General features: G+C 29.8%; 9 protein-coding genes across 9 annotated transcripts; 5 read left to right on the top strand and 4 right to left on the bottom strand. All coding sequences in view use genetic code 12, as the record gives it.

Annotated features, from left to right (window-relative positions):
- Positions 1-332: 332 nt before the first annotated feature.
- BUD21 (Bud21p) lies at positions 333-1,055 on the bottom strand (the record flags this gene model as incomplete). Its single annotated transcript, XM_064885056.1, has 1 exon — positions 333-1,055. The coding sequence occupies one exon, from the start codon at positions 1,053-1,055 to the stop codon at positions 333-335; it is 723 nt and encodes a 240-aa protein (XP_064738109.1).
- On the bottom strand, positions 857-3,456 carry RJT21DRAFT_127415 (DNA-binding SCF ubiquitin ligase subunit). Its single transcript, XM_064882892.1, has one exon. The coding sequence runs from the start codon at positions 3,425-3,427 to the stop codon at positions 1,214-1,216; it is 2,214 nt and encodes a 737-aa protein (XP_064738108.1). The 5' UTR covers positions 3,428-3,456; the 3' UTR covers positions 857-1,213.
- Positions 3,457-3,587: 131 nt separating this feature from the next.
- On the top strand, positions 3,588-4,578 carry RJT21DRAFT_127414 (Mn(2+) transporter). Its single transcript, XM_064882891.1, has one exon. The coding sequence runs from the start codon at positions 3,682-3,684 to the stop codon at positions 4,570-4,572; it is 891 nt and encodes a 296-aa protein (XP_064738107.1). The 5' UTR covers positions 3,588-3,681; the 3' UTR covers positions 4,573-4,578.
- On the bottom strand, positions 4,541-7,613 carry RJT21DRAFT_121419 (uncharacterized protein). Its single transcript, XM_064882093.1, has one exon. It carries the CDS (start codon positions 7,558-7,560, stop codon positions 4,648-4,650), a length of 2,913 nt encoding a protein of 970 aa, XP_064738106.1. The 5' UTR covers positions 7,561-7,613; the 3' UTR covers positions 4,541-4,647.
- Positions 7,614-7,615: 2 nt separating this feature from the next.
- RJT21DRAFT_127412 (tRNase Z) lies at positions 7,616-10,750 on the top strand (the record flags this gene model as incomplete). The annotated part of the gene is made up of 2 exons (XM_064882890.1): positions 7,616-7,645; positions 7,982-10,750. The coding sequence occupies 2 exons, from the start codon at positions 7,616-7,618 to the stop codon at positions 10,676-10,678; spliced, it is 2,727 nt and encodes a 908-aa protein (XP_064738105.1). The 3' UTR covers positions 10,679-10,750.
- Positions 10,751-10,777: 27 nt separating this feature from the next.
- Positions 10,778-11,386, top strand: EST3 (telomerase subunit; the record flags this gene model as incomplete). Its single annotated transcript, XM_064880299.1, has 1 exon — positions 10,778-11,386. One exon carries the CDS (start codon positions 10,778-10,780, stop codon positions 11,384-11,386), a length of 609 nt encoding a protein of 202 aa, XP_064738104.1.
- Positions 11,387-11,486: 100 nt separating this feature from the next.
- On the bottom strand, positions 11,487-12,590 carry RJT21DRAFT_130985 (mitochondrial 54S ribosomal protein uL2m; the record flags this gene model as incomplete). The annotated part of the gene is made up of 1 exon (XM_064883031.1): positions 11,487-12,590. The coding sequence occupies one exon, from the start codon at positions 12,588-12,590 to the stop codon at positions 11,487-11,489; it is 1,104 nt and encodes a 367-aa protein (XP_064738103.1).
- Positions 12,591-12,687: 97 nt separating this feature from the next.
- ATP5 (F1F0 ATP synthase subunit 5) lies at positions 12,688-13,780 on the top strand. Its single transcript, XM_064884590.1, has one exon. It carries the CDS (start codon positions 12,907-12,909, stop codon positions 13,525-13,527), a length of 621 nt encoding a protein of 206 aa, XP_064738102.1. The 5' UTR covers positions 12,688-12,906; the 3' UTR covers positions 13,528-13,780.
- Positions 13,781-14,033: 253 nt separating this feature from the next.
- On the top strand, positions 14,034-15,527 carry RJT21DRAFT_5571 (uncharacterized protein; the record flags this gene model as incomplete). The annotated part of the gene is made up of 1 exon (XM_064885055.1): positions 14,034-15,527. One exon carries the CDS (start codon positions 14,034-14,036, stop codon positions 15,525-15,527), a length of 1,494 nt encoding a protein of 497 aa, XP_064738101.1.
- Between the last annotated feature and the right edge of the window lie 40 nt (positions 15,528-15,567).

Genomic DNA, 15,567 nt, shown 5'->3' with positions numbered 1-15,567 from the left:
TATTAAACATACCCAATTACCTATCCTTCTCTTCATTGTATTTTATTGAAACAACAATATTTTGGTGCAAAAGCTGCGAAAATTTGTAACGGCTTTTTTCTTCACCAGATATTAAGTTAGCTTCCTATTTATATGTATTAGACTCAATATAATTATATTATAATATTAACTCGTACGATAGAATAAAGAGAGCAAAATCGTTTGCTGGTAAAATTTGGATCATTTCTTTTACTTCTGTATTACATGTGAGAGGCAAAGCCGAATTATAACTCTATTGTTCTATCTATAATACACACTGCAAGCAGTGAGCAAATGCATTAAATGTACGTATTCTATTTCTTATTCAACGATTTACGTTTTAACCACTTATCTCTTGATTTCAAAATTTTAGATTCCGATTTGGGCACGTACTTGGTTTTTGAATCAAATGATTGTACTTTAACATGAACTGGTCCATTAACAATGGATGTCTTACTAGCTAATTTTAATCTTTTTAACTTATCTTTCATGGCCTGTTGACGTAATAGTTTTTCATCTATCTCTTCAAAATCTTGGGTTCTTAGATGCTTTGCAGTCGAAGTTGGAATATTTGTTTGTATGGTTTGTTCAATTAATTCTTCAGGCAAAAATTCGGGAAGAGATTCTAGTTGTTGTGATTTGGATTCTTTAAGTTTTTTCAATTCTTGTTGATGTTTGTTTTTCAAGTCTATCTCTCGTCTTCTTTCTCTTTCGGCACGCCTAATAGCTGCATCTTCTTCTTTTTGTTTCCTTCTCTTTTCTTCTAGTTGCTTTTCGGATACTTTAATTGATTCTTCTTCCGGAGCCTCATCATCGGAATCTTCATCTTCGTCATCTTCATCATCATCATCATCATCATCTTCATCTTCATCTTGGTCTATTTCTTCTATGTCTACATTGTCTTCTTCTGCTACATCATAAACACTTTCCTCTGCTGTATGGTAGTCATTGTTAATTGTTGAATTAGCATCATCATCCTGAAACTTTATTTTTGTGGGCTTCTTATCCGACTTAATTTGACTCCTAGTAACCGCCATTTTCAATGTGTCAACGTATTCTCTTGTAGTTACAATAATTCTTTTGATTCACAGATGGCATCTCTTTTTTTAATACAGGCATTTTTTTTTGCAAAACAAAAAAAAAAATATTTGGTCGTGCAAAGCGGCAAATATATTCACCATAAATAATTTTGCAATCAATTAGAAACTATTAAACTATTGACTCCAAATACTTTCCATTTCCTTTTATTTATATCATTTCGTATTTCTTTAACATACTTAAAATCTTTCAACATCTTTAATGTTTGTGAATTAATTTCCACTCCATCTATAACTAATTCATCTATACTGAGACGATCAAAATTGTCTCCTTTTGCAATTCTTTTTAGATTTGTAGAGGAAGCATCAAACAAATCAATTAATCCGATACCTTCAACCTTCACACAGAAACTAAGATCTAGAAGTTTAAGATTACTTTTTTTGAAGTTCATATCACGTAAATCCCTACTGAAGTCCTTCAATGTCAGATTATCAAGGTCTAACTCATTTAGATACAATCTCTCCAAGTTAGGAGCTACTCTAATTAGTTGTTTTAAAGATAATATTAAACCAGAACCCACGGGAAAAGTATCTGTCTTAAAATGAATATAACCAGCTGGGCCAATTACTATTGTATTCAATTGCCCATTCATGTTACACATTCTAAGAAGTTTTAGTAAACCCTTATTGGATAAAGAACTTCCATATAAATCAAGATGTTCCAATGACGATAATTGAGGCAAGTCAGTAATATCAAATTCATTCAAGCTAGTTGCAGAATTTAACTTTTCTTCTCGGAATATAAGTTTATTTAGTTTTAATTTAGGGTTATAATTTTTCAATAATTGCAAGAAATCTAGTAATTTGAAATTCACATTATTCTCCATGATCAATTTAGTTAAATTGGGAGAATTGGTTAAGAATTCTCCCAACATAGGAAGTGTATTATAAAACTCATAGGATGCTATAGATAATTCTTTTAAATTGGGAAAAGTTTTGTCTAGAAATATAGGATAAGGATTAAACGTATTATTACCTGCAGCAACACGAGAATTTGAACGTAACAATTGAGGATGATTCACTAGTGCTAATGTTTCTAGGAAAACAAGACTAGAAGTGGAAACCAAAGATATCTCTATAAGTTTCTGATATCTTTTATCAGTAACAGGTAGTAAATCATTACTTGAGCCGCTTAGTTCCGGAACCGTAACTATCATCAGCAAATGTTTCAATTTTGGAAACAATTGAATTAATAGATTCTCATTTCTGATGGATCCCACAATTCCAAGCCTTAATTCTTGAAGGTTATTCAAGTTATTTAGTTTCCAACTAAACTTACTTAGCCTACTCAAAATAAGTTGAAATGATAGGTTGTTATCAAATATTTCTAAATTTTGAATACTGAAGTTAGGTTCCTGGATAATTAAATCTATGACTTTACTGAGATGTGCGCTATTGACTGTTGATCTAACTCTTAAAACTTTAACCTGCTTTGAATATGATTTATGAACTATTTTCTTAATTAACTTTATACCTGATGAAAATTCTGAATTAGTTATTTTTGGTTTTAGGATAAACTTATTATTGTATAGAGCAGGAATATTTGTTAATACATTATACCATAATTTGCAAACTTTATGACATTTCAATAATGAATTTAAAGGGAATTGACTGAAAATTAATTCTATTAAGTCTTGCGATAAATATAAGAATGGATCTACCCCTGACTTCTGTATACGTTTAGTTCTTCCACTCACAGAATCTTCCAGAGATCGCTTTAAAGGAAGCAATTGATTCAACTTACGATCTAACGACTTCTGAGAAGCCCTATTTTGTGATGAATTGTTTTCATCTGAAGATGAGCGATCTCTTTGGCTTGCTGTACGAAGTTTTTGATTTAAGTCTTTATACTGGCTCTTTAATTGCAATAATAACTTTTCAGGAACAATAATGTTATGTTGCTTAATAGATCGATCTATAATATAAATTCCTTCCTGATACAGCTTATATGCGTCAATATCTCTACCCATCCTTCGTAAGATCTTTCCAATTCGTAAATAACCCTTACAACTGATGGGATCAATTCTGGTGATTTGTTGTGCATCTAACAAAGCTTTTGATAATGAATTCAATTTCTCATGTGTAGCAGCTCTTTGGTCAAGAACTGAAACCAATGATGGATGAACACATACACCTATCACAGGAACTTCTACTATACCTTTTTCTTTACGGGCCTTCTTTATTGTTGAAATAGATAAGTTAGTCAAAAGTTTAACCAACACATCATACAATTTTAGAGCCTTATTATACTCTGCTGTTTTGAAATACAATATTGCCAACTCTAGCTTCTCATTCAATAACTCTAAAGACATTTCATCATATTGCTCGGCGTTCGTTACCCTGAATGTATTGAACGATGGTTGCAATCATGTAAACATTTACATCAAAAATATCGGTCGCGTCTCGCTAAAAACCGAAGGTACTGCAAATAATAATTATGTTACCCCATTAGGATATCTGAACAGGAATATCATTAATCATTCCTGCTAAGAGAGGTAATCACATAATTATTTAACATTATTATCAATTAAATAAGTTTTAGATCATATAATTAAAAGTTGATATCATGATATCAGGAGCATTGATACTAGAAATATTAGTATTATCCATTCTGATGGGGGTAATTACTTTTATAGGGGGTATATTACCTGTAAGATTATCTATTTCAAGTAATAGGATAAGAGAATTTTCTCAATTAAGTACAGGGATTTTAGTTGGTACATTACTTGTATTGGTAATACCTGAAGGTGTTCAAACATTAATTAGTGAAGAAGGTATATCTCCAATAAATATAAACTATATCGGATTTTCACTTTTGCTTGGCTATGTTACAATGTATTTAATAGATAATTATGCAATTTTAACAGCCGATATAAAGCTTCCATTTAAGATAAAATCACAACCATTTTCAGGACGATCCAATGAAAGAATTGAATCAGTATTTCATTCCACCGTAACTTTAGGATTAATTATTCATTCAGTAGTTGATGGAATTGCTCTTGGAACATCATATTTAAAGGAAGATTTACTATTGGAATTTGTTTTCTATTTAGTAATTGTTCTTCATAAGCTTCCTACAGCTTTTAGTTTAACTTCAATATTAATTAAAGAAGGTTATAATAAGAAGGATATTCAATTCCATCTATTATTATTTTCATTATCTACCCCAGTATCATCTATATTAATGTACCTTTTCTCGATATTAACTGGATTAAATAATCAATTCATGCTTGGGGTATTCTTCTTATATTCAGCAGGAACATTTTTATATGTTGTTAATCATGTTATGCTGGAATTACATAATTTTCATCATGGACCAGAATTAGTATCAATTCCTCCATTATCTGCTGATACAAGTGAATCTACTTATCTGGACAATTTAGTAAAGAGAGATATACTTATATATTTCTTAGGATTATCTTTACCAACGATTTTAGCATTACTAGGTATTGACTAAGGATCTACATTTATATATATATATATATATATTAAGGATTTCATGCATTATAATAAATAATAAAGTTATGACTAATTATACGTTAGTATCTTCGTTTATATCATACTCTTCTTCATCAACTTCGTAATCGACTTCATCACCACCCTCATCTTCAATCTCTCCTGCAAGTGGACTAAGTTCATAATAATCTCTTACTTCATTATCATATTCATCATCATCTACTGGATTACTTGCTTCATCATCTCCGAGAAATTCTTCTTCACCATAGTCATCAACATTACTAGTACCGTTACCATTACTATTACCATTAGTATCCAATCTGAATGCAGCAGAATCATCATCACTATGAAGAATTTCATGATCAAAGCTTGCTTCATCGAATCGAGTCACCTTTTTCTCTAAATCTTTTAGCCGGACTGGCATTGGTGCTTGATCCTGATTGATAAAATTCCTCAAATCATTAATTGAGTTATTACCCGATCTAGATAAATCTGTTCCTTTTAATCTATTAAGTCCTATGTACGAATTAGGTTTAGGGGTTGAAGCTGAAACTTTTGGTAAATTAGCCTTCTCCTTTTCCTTTCGATCGGTTTTATTCACTGGACCCCATTCTCGTTCCGGGGATTTATCGACATATGGATTTGTATCTGCACAAGGAACTCTTTCCGATTGATATTTAATCTTTTCAGTTTCGATATCGTGAGAAAATGATAAACTTGAAAGATCATTACTCAGGGAAATCTTTCGAGTTCTGAAATTGGTTGAACTCCTTGCCTTTCTAATTTTCTTTCTATCTTCGTATTCTTTATTAGAATTATTAGAGTCTATAATAGAATTAGGTAATGTTACATTGATATTAGGTATGGAATGTTTATGTTCATCAGCTTCTGAATCATTAATTAAAGTTGATTCTGCAGATACATTTCTATTGAAAAAGTCATATGATAAAGATGCTAATGAAGTGGTTGATTTCCTTTGAGGGAATCTTGATGAATTTTCTTGAGGTGTACTAATTGAATTACTTTTCTTCTTATTCACCATCTTTCTTATTGGAACATTTGCAGAATTATGTCTTCTTATTTCAGTAGGAAATTTGATATTTGCTTTTGGCTTTTCAGGTGTATTGGGGGTTGAAGTTGAAAATGATTTATCAGTAATCATTACGGGAGAACTTACTAATCCAATAGTTGATTTTCCTCTTTTAACTGATTTTCTATCTGGATTATGGGATCCATTAATATCATGTGAATCATGGGGCTTTTCATAAGTAATTCTATTATTGGCAGAAGTTATAATTCTTCCTCTAAGTAATCCTATACAATTATCAAGAGTGAATTCAACTCCACAATGATTATGAATTACTGTTATTTTAGGCCACGAAGCCTTTGCCCCTCTTAGTATAAAGTCTAACATAAATTCTGGAGTTGGATCATCGAATAATTTTAAGAAATCTTGAGATTTAAAATCCGGTAAAATCGTTATATCTCCAGAATAACTTTGAGTTAAAACTGATATAAGTTTAGTTGCTAAATTCTTACAAATATCCATTTCATTAAGCATTTGTAAATAATGAATTACTTCACAAGATAAAAAATCATAAGTGTTACTGACTGCAGTCTTAAGTTTATTACTTAATTCATTTTCAATATCACCACCAACTTTGGTAACAGCAGCTTTTAATATGGGGACTACATGAGGATTAACTTGTACTGCTATGATATGATCTACATTAAACATCTCCAGTAATCTTGTAATAGGTAAATCATTATCAACTGATCCATCAACATATTTGGCTGATGTATCACTATTCCATTCACGAATTTCTCCTGTTCTAGGATTCTTTTCATAAATTGAAGTAGAAGGAAATACTCCTGGTAATGAACAACTTGCACAAACGGCCGACCATATTAAACAATGAGGAGCTGTAAGATAATTTAATAATCTTGTCAGTTCATGAATTGATGTTGGAGATACAGTTATATTCAAGATTTTTCCTGATCTATTATATGCTTCTCTAAATGTTAAATCTCCTAAGAATCCAAGCATTGTTTGTTTTAAATCAGTTATATCAAAAAAAGTTCCATACTTTATAAAATGACTTAAATTTCCAAGAACTTTTCTAAATTGACTTTGATTAGGATCATTACCATCTGATCCAAATATTTTAAATTCTCTATCAGCAATTGTACTTAAAATTTCAATTATTTCTTCATTTGAATGACAACATAAAATACTTGCCATAATGGATCCTGCTGAAGAACCACTAATAATTCTAGGTAAAAGATTACATTCAAATAATGTAGCTAAAACTCCAATATGAAATATTCCAAATGTACTACCACCAGAAAGAACTAAAGCTGTTCTTCCAATATTTTTTCTTGTTTGAATTAACATTCCTAATAAATATCTATCATCTAAATTAACATCTGGATCATTAAGTAAATAATTTAATGAAGTTTTACATTCTTCAATATATTCTTCAATAATTTTCTTGGTACCAGTAAATGAATGTCTATATAAATTAACATCTCCCATATTTCCAAGATTTCTTATCCATTTAGTTCGAATATAATATAATAAAAGTTTATAATCTTTATTTAATCTTGCATTTTTCATTTCATTAAGATTATTATAGATAAGATTATAATCATATAAATCAGATTGAGGATTTGATTTCCATGAATTATTATTCATTAATTCATCTAATTGTAACGATATTTCATACCATTTTTTATAATTACTTGCTCGTTTTTGTTCTTGTAATAATTTATTAATGGCGAATTTTTTCTCATCAATATTAGGTAATAAATAACTCATTAATGGTAATGATCGTAATGATGGTAGTTGTAATTTAGCTATAATACCATCATTATTATCATTATCATTACCGGTTAATTCCGCATACCTATAAAACAACGCTTCAATAATATCGTCTACTCCTATTGAATTCACAGATACACCAGATGTAGGTGAAACTATGAGACTCATAGTGTACTATTACTATTAGTTGAAGGTTATAGTGTTAGTGTTACGAGTACTGGTAATGGCTGGTACTTCTCAAAACAAAGCTGGGGTAAATTTCGCCTGTGATGTTTTGCAGTATTTAGTGAGAGACCGAGCGACATTTATTCTACTGTATATTATAAAGACATCGCGCGACATTTATTTTTGCGACTGGAAAATTATAGAGAAGAGGTATAATTATTTAATATGATCTTCGCTTAAATTGTTCTTATAACCGCCCAATGTTAAGGAAATAACAAGTCCTAATTGGTTGACTTAAGATAGAATTATATACATTTTGTTGTCTTTTGGGTCAAAATTAAAGAGTCCAGGCTCTTGTTTAAAAATTCGGAATATTAGAGTCTACCAAAGTAAAGTCGGTTACCATATTTCACCATTAAATAAGGATAATAATTCTGATACTAATCGAAAGTTAAGAACATTTCTTTCAGAAATTGAAAGGAAGAAACATTTTAAACAGTTTGAACAATCTAGTAGATCACAAAGTAGTGGAATGTTTACTGTTTCAACAGTAACTCATATTACTGCTGATACAAATCATCCTTTAATATCTTTAACAACTCGAGATGGTGAACGATATTTATTTGGGAAAGTTCCTGAAGGTACTCAAAGAGCTTTGGTTGAAAATAAATTTAAATTAGTTAAACTTAAATCAATGTTTATTACTGGTACTATATCTTCATGGTCAGAAATTGGAGGATTACCAGGTTTATTTTTAACTTTAAGTGATTCCACAAAGAAAGGTATAGATATAATAACTGGTTCATCATTATTATTATCATATGTAGTAAGTTCATGGAGAAACTTTGTATTTCGTAAAGGTTGTGAGATTAAAATTGATGAAGCTGAATCTAATAAGATAATAGGTGATGATAATTTAGCTATTAAACCAATTAAAATACGACCTTCAGTAATTACTCCTACAAATTCTCAAGAAAATATTTATAAAAGACAGTTAAAGAAGTTAGCATCTTTAATGTTTCCTCGTGATACTTCTGCAATAAATGATAGTGATCCTGATTCCTATAAAGTTGACCCAACTGAATCAGATATTCATTATCGAGTTGAATTACCATTTATTAATCTGTCTAATCAAGAGGCTGTATCTTATTTGATTCGATTCCTTCCAATGAGAGGTAAATTTGATCCTCAAAAGGCTAAAGCTTTGGGTCTTACTCCTGGTGCAGATTTTCGTAAATTGAGTAATGGTATTGCTGTACATAATTCAGAAGGAATATTAGTAACTCCAGAACAAGTCCTTGATCCTTCAAATCACTTCGCTAAAATGTTAGTATTAGATATCCCAAATAATTCATATTTACAAAATACCATCACAAGTTCAGATTGGTTCTTAAAGGATGATAATGTAGGACATGAAGATATTGGGATTGTTTATCATTTCCTTGGAGAAGATATAGATTTAGATAATTATCACTTTATGGATAAATTTCCTCCAGAAACAAAACATATCATTTGTCATCCCAAATTATCATCCAATACTTTAGTATTTAGGAGATCAGCTATAAATACTATGAAATTAAAAACAGTTCTTCCTAATAATTTCAATTTACCTCATTTTGAAAAAAAAGGTTCAATTGAATTAGAGAATACCAACACCTTTAAACTTCATTCTCTTCAAAAGTTTATAATTACTGCAACTGGTATCAGTACAGATTTTGAAGATATACAGAATAATACATGGCCATCGCTTTACGAAGAAGAAATTGTTCCATTAAATCTTCCTGTACCAAGAGATGTGGTTATTAATGAACAACCAGCCCCCTTGAATTATGAATCTGGTTCATTAAAGGATAATATTCATATTACAAGTCTTGGGACCGGATCTGCAATTCCATCATTATATCGTAATGTAATTTCAACTTTAATAAGAATACCATATAAGAAGTCTAATGGAATTGAATATAAATCTATCCTTTTAGATGGTGGTGAAAATACTTTAGGTACTATGATGAGAAATTTTGGTCATAATGATAATGCACAATTAACTCAGATAATTAAAGAATTAGAATTCATATTTCTAAGTCATTTACATGCAGATCATCATTTAGGATTGGTATCTGTTATAAATAAATGGTTTGATATAAATAAAGATAATTCTAAACGCCTTTATTTGATTGTGCCATGGAAATATGATCATTTCATTAAAGAATGGTATCAATATGAGGCCCAGCTTAATCCAAATGCTGACCTTAAACGAATTTCGTACCTCAGTTGCGAAGAGTTTTTGCGTGATAAACAAAGAGAGTATAAGCAACTTGATATAGCTGAGTTTGAAAAGCTCTTCGATAGGAATAATATTCTGATTCCTGCTGAGCGTGCACCATTAGAACCATCGAATGTTAAGCTTATTAAAGAATTTTTCGAAGACTTGGGAATTAAGAAACTTGAAACTACAAGAGCAATACATTGTTCATGGGCTTATTCTATAAGTATTACATTCTCTCTTGATGATGGAGATTTATTTAAAGTATCATATTCTGGAGATACTAGACCTAATCCTAGATTTGTATCAATTGGTTCAGAAAGTGATCTCTTAATTCATGAATCTACCTTAGATAATGAATTAATTGAAGAAGCTCTTGCTAAGAAACATTCAACTATGATTGAAGCAGTTAATGTAGCTAGATATATGAATTGTCCAAAACTTCTTTTAACACATTTCAGTTCAAGATATTCTAATAAAGCTAATTTGATTACAAGTAGTGCTGAATTGATTGAATTATCAAATAGTTTGAATAATTACTTGAAAGAATATGGGGTAACACCAAATATATTTTCATTAGAAAATTCATTCATTAAAAGGAGATCATTTGATGATTTACAAATTTGTTATGCGTTTGATTTCATGAATATTCGTTATGGAGATTTCAATGTTCAGCAGACAGTACAACAAACTATTTATGATTTGTTTAAAGATGGTGAGTTAACTGAAGAAAAGATTGAGAAGGAGAATCTGAAGAGATTAGAAAAAAGAGAAGCAAGACGTTTAGAGAGATTAACCGCAAAAGAGTTTAAAAAAAAGCGTAGAGTTAGTAGTGATGAAGATGCCGTATCTAGTTAAAAGTAAAAAAAGTATTCATGTACATAGTGTATATATAATATAGTTGAAAAATACAAAGACGCGATATATCATTTTCTTATCAAGTAAGAGGGTGAGGGTATGGGCAGTAAGAGACAGCACCCATTACCATTTCTACAGAGTTGGTTGCAGAGTACTGTTGAGACATTGATCAGAAAAGATTATACTTATTCTCATAATATTGTAGCGAAGAACTTTATACAGTCTTCCTCTGCTGTGAAGTTAACTCCTATCTTGAGAATTTCTAGTTTTATTAAAACAACAAAGGATAATAGTATTACAGCAGTATTGACTGATTCTACTCATAAGATCTTAGTAAAATTCCCATTTAAGTCAGCTATAATTAATTTTGAAAATACATATAAACGTCGTATAACTCAAGATACTGTACATACTTTAGTAGTTATTAAAGATGCCAATTTAATTTTTCAAAATAGACAACAATTAAAAGAACAATTTGATGTACTTTATCCTAATGAATTAGATATTATAGTATTAGAGATTTTAGATTTAACTTTATTTCAACAAGAACAAATTAAATTCACATCTGTAGATAATTCATTACATTTTATATATGATGAACGATGGTATGCTAGACTATGTATACGACCGAAAATTGGTCAGAAATATATTTCAACAGATCCTGATGAATATGAAGGTATGATCTCACACGATGAAGATCTGGAATGAATACTAATAGAGACTAATATACTTACATATTAAATAATAATAATAATGTACAAAGAATTAATTAATGCAAAGTCTATTTACAAGATTACATGGTACATACCTACTTTTCTCTTCTGTCCCTAACCTTCATCTTATTAACATGCTTATGAGTTCTAGTCTTTTGGAACTTCTTAAGACCCCACATAGATTGAGAAACTTTATTAGATTTAGATTTACCTCTACCACCACCATGAGGGTGATCATGGGCATTCATAGCTACACCTCTGACTTGAGGTCTAAAACCTCTATGACGACTTCTACCTGCTTTACCCCAAGAAATAGTTTGATGTTCTTTATTTGAAACTACTCCTAAAGTAGCACAACATCTAAGATCAATATAACGATGTTCACCAGAATTTAATTTAACAATGGCCCTATTCTTCTCTGGATGTTTAGATAATAATCTTGCTGAAGTACCGGCAGATCTTACAAGTTGACCTTTTCCTTTAGGATGTAAACCGATATTATGAATGATTGAACCAACAGGTATCATACTTAAAGGTAAACAATTACCTCTACGAATAGTTCTACTAGATAATAAAGCTTCATCTATATCTCCATTATTTGTCTTTTTCATTTCTTCAATGAAATCTTTTGGAATACCAGAACGGAATGATTCAACTGAATCTCCTTCTCTTAAACCCATAGACGCCAATATATAAGATAAATCACCAGATTCTTCATGCTTTAATAAAGCAATATGACCTGATCTATTTGGATCATATTCGATTCTTAAGACAGTTTGTTTACCAGGTCTAAGTCTATAATTATCTACTAATCTTATTCTTCTTTTATGTGCACCACCTCTACCTCTTATTGTAATTTTACCGGTATTATTTCTACCAGCAGTTTGTTTCTTTGGAACTGTTAATTCTTTAATTGGTTTACCTTTAAATAAATGAGTATGTACAGGTTTTCTAAAATTAGTAGAACCAGGGAAAAGATGACCTCTATCATAACTCTTAATAACAGTTGGAGTTTTAGATAAAAGTAATTGTCTTTTATAAATGGCGTCTTGTTCTTCTAATTCAGTTAATCCTTCGAACACATTACGATTCTTTTTGGATTTGGTAGTTGATGTTGAATTCCAACGAATTAAATTGGGAAGTTCGGTAAAGATTTTTACCTGATTGACCAAGTACCTTCCCCCTCTATACGGTAACATGATACACTATTTACAAGGCAATGTATAATCAAGTTTATATAGATTTTACTTGTATTTAGAACTAGAGGTTGGAGTTGAAAAATTTCAACTCTTTTTTTTTCACTTTTTGATCGAGGTGCACTCCCATAGTTAAATCATAACAGATTTTTTTTATTTGTCTGACCAATGAAAATTGGCTGTACACCAAAGTGAGAAAACCCGAACCTCACAGTGGGAAAAAAAATTCATCCAAATATGAAAACTAAGTGGTTGTTAGAGAGAGAGTATTGTATTTCTTTCATATTCAATCGATTAATTAATTAATTAATATATATACATGATGGCTTCTCGTGCTTTCACCCGTTCCTTGGCTACTGCCAGTAAGAGTGTTAAACCTCCAATTCAATTGTTTGGACTTGATGGTACTTATGCTAATGCTTTATATTCAGCATCAGTTCAAGATTCATCAGTTGATACTTCATATCAAGCTTTATCAAAGATTCAAAATTTAATTGAAACTGATCCAAAAGTTAAGGAATATTTAACTAATCCTGCTTTAAATAAACAAGATAGAGCCACTGTTATTTCAACTATTAGTTCAAGTTTAAAATTAGATAAAACTACTACCAACTTTTTAAATGTTTTATCTCAAAACAATAGATTAGGTAACTTAAAATCAATTTATGAAAAATTCTCATTATTAAATGATGCTCATAATGGTATTATTGAAGCTAAAGTTACTTCTGCTAAACCATTAGATTCAAAGATTTTAAAGAGATTACAAACTGCCATTTCTAAATCTGAATTTGTTGGTCAAGGTAAAACTTTAAAATTAACTAACCCAGTTAATCCAGAAATCTTAGGTGGTTTAGTAGTCGAAGTTGGTGATAAAACTGTTGATTTATCTATACAAGCTAAGGTTGCTAAATTAAACCAATCTTTAAAGGAAGCCTTATAAGTTGATTGATTCCAGATTTAATGACATCTAAAGAAATATTAATTAAAGTACATGAAGCCTATCGTATCCATCAACCATGCATATCACTAAAAGGTTATCAATTGATTTCAAGTGATTTCAATTGATTCTTTTACAAACAATCATCATTAAATTAATGAAACTACATAATTACCCATATTTATATATATTTTTGTATGGTAATTAATTGGTCTTATTCTATTTATAATAGTCCCACCCCTCCCATTCTTTTCTTCTAAAAACCCTTTTACACTATCTTATAAATCGAAAAATATACGTTAGAATCAAATATCAAAATTACAGTAAATCAATAAACAATTATTAAATACGAAATAGTAAAATATGTCGTATCTCTTCGTCTCTTCTTCTCTTTCGTCACTTTGTCGGGTGCGATTTGATACGGAGAAAAACCAACATTACCTTCTATTTATAAATGCCTTGACAGATTGATAAACATATCAATAAAGTAAAGTGATTGATATAAGTAAATGTCTTCTTATCTGTCCAACATTAGAAGTGCAGCCGCATTGGCTACGCTCGTAACTATTTTGTTGAACTTATTCGTTTATTATTATCCTGATATTTTAAATTCAACTGATAAGTGTAATTGGCATAAATTCAATGATAATGAAGTTAATGAAAGTTCAAGATCTCCTCGATTATTAAGTCAACATGAAATTATCAATTGGTTACCAGAATTTGTTAGTGATAAGATTCTTTTAAATCTTCCTCATTTACAAGATTTAACTGATCAAACATCTAAATCTCCCTTTGATGAATCAAATCATGTTAAAGATCTTCATTTCTTATTATTTGGAGATCCACAAATTAATGGTAATTGGAAACTGACACCTTATATTAAAAGATTAGATAATTATGGAAATGATTATTATTTAGGTCATATTTATAGTGTTATGCAATCAAGATTAAATCCAAGTCATGTTGCAGTAATGGGAGATTTATTCTCATCTCAATGGATCCATGATTCTGAATTTTATAATAGAACAAACAGATTTGTTGAAAGATTATTTCCAAGACCATTAGAATATAAAAAAAATGTGGTTGAAACTTATGAAAAACATGAAGATTATGATTGGAGAGCTTGGTTAGATCAAGAAGTTAATATGGATCCAGTTGATAGATTTAAATCTCGAGTTTATAATGATGTTTATGATTGGTTTAATCATTCAGCAAAATATCCTAATTTTTATAATCCATTATTTATAAATTTAACTGGTAATCATGATATAGGTTATAGTGGTGATGCTACATGGCAACATATGGCAAGATTTCATCATTTATTTGGTCAAAATAATTATGTTATTAATTATAATAAAGGTACACCAGAAGAATGGAGAATTGTTATATTAGATTCTTTAACTTTAGAAGGTCCAGCTTTACAAGAAGAATTTCTTAATTATACTTGGTCATTCTTAAATAATTTAAATGATATTGAAAATCCAACATTTAAAGGTTCAACAATTTTAATGACTCATATACCATTTTATAAGAAAGAAGGATTATGTAGAGATGGTCCAGAACATAAATATTATGTTGATAATGAAAGAGAACCTTATAAAAATGGTAAATTAAGATCTCAAAATCATTTGGCTTATGATGTTAGTCAAAAGATATTAAATATTGTATTTCCAAATACTGATAAAGAAGGTATTATATTAACTGGTCATGATCATGAAGGTTGTGATGATTATTATAATTTAATTAATGGAGAATGGATAGCATCAAAAGAAAAAATTAATAAAGAAAGAGAATCAATTAGAGAAATTGTAGTTAGATCAATGATGGGAGATTTTAATGGTCAAACTGGTATTTTAACAGGACACTTTGATTATGCATCTAAATTCTGGAAATTTGAATTCTCTTATTGTTCATTTACTGTTCAACATTGGTGGTGGGCAAGTAAAATTAGTTTATTAATTTCTATTCTTTTACATTCTTTATATTGGATAAGCATATTTTAATTGTATATTGTACATAGGAAAATCAAACAAAATTATCACA

This window comes from Scheffersomyces amazonensis, assembly GCF_036850825.1.
Source record: "Scheffersomyces amazonensis strain UFMG-HMD-26.3 chromosome Unknown RJT21scaffold_4, whole genome shotgun sequence".
In the NCBI taxonomy this organism is placed as follows: domain Eukaryota; kingdom Fungi; phylum Ascomycota; class Pichiomycetes; order Serinales; family Debaryomycetaceae; genus Scheffersomyces; species Scheffersomyces amazonensis.
This window is presented reverse-complemented; position numbering and strand designations above follow the sequence as displayed.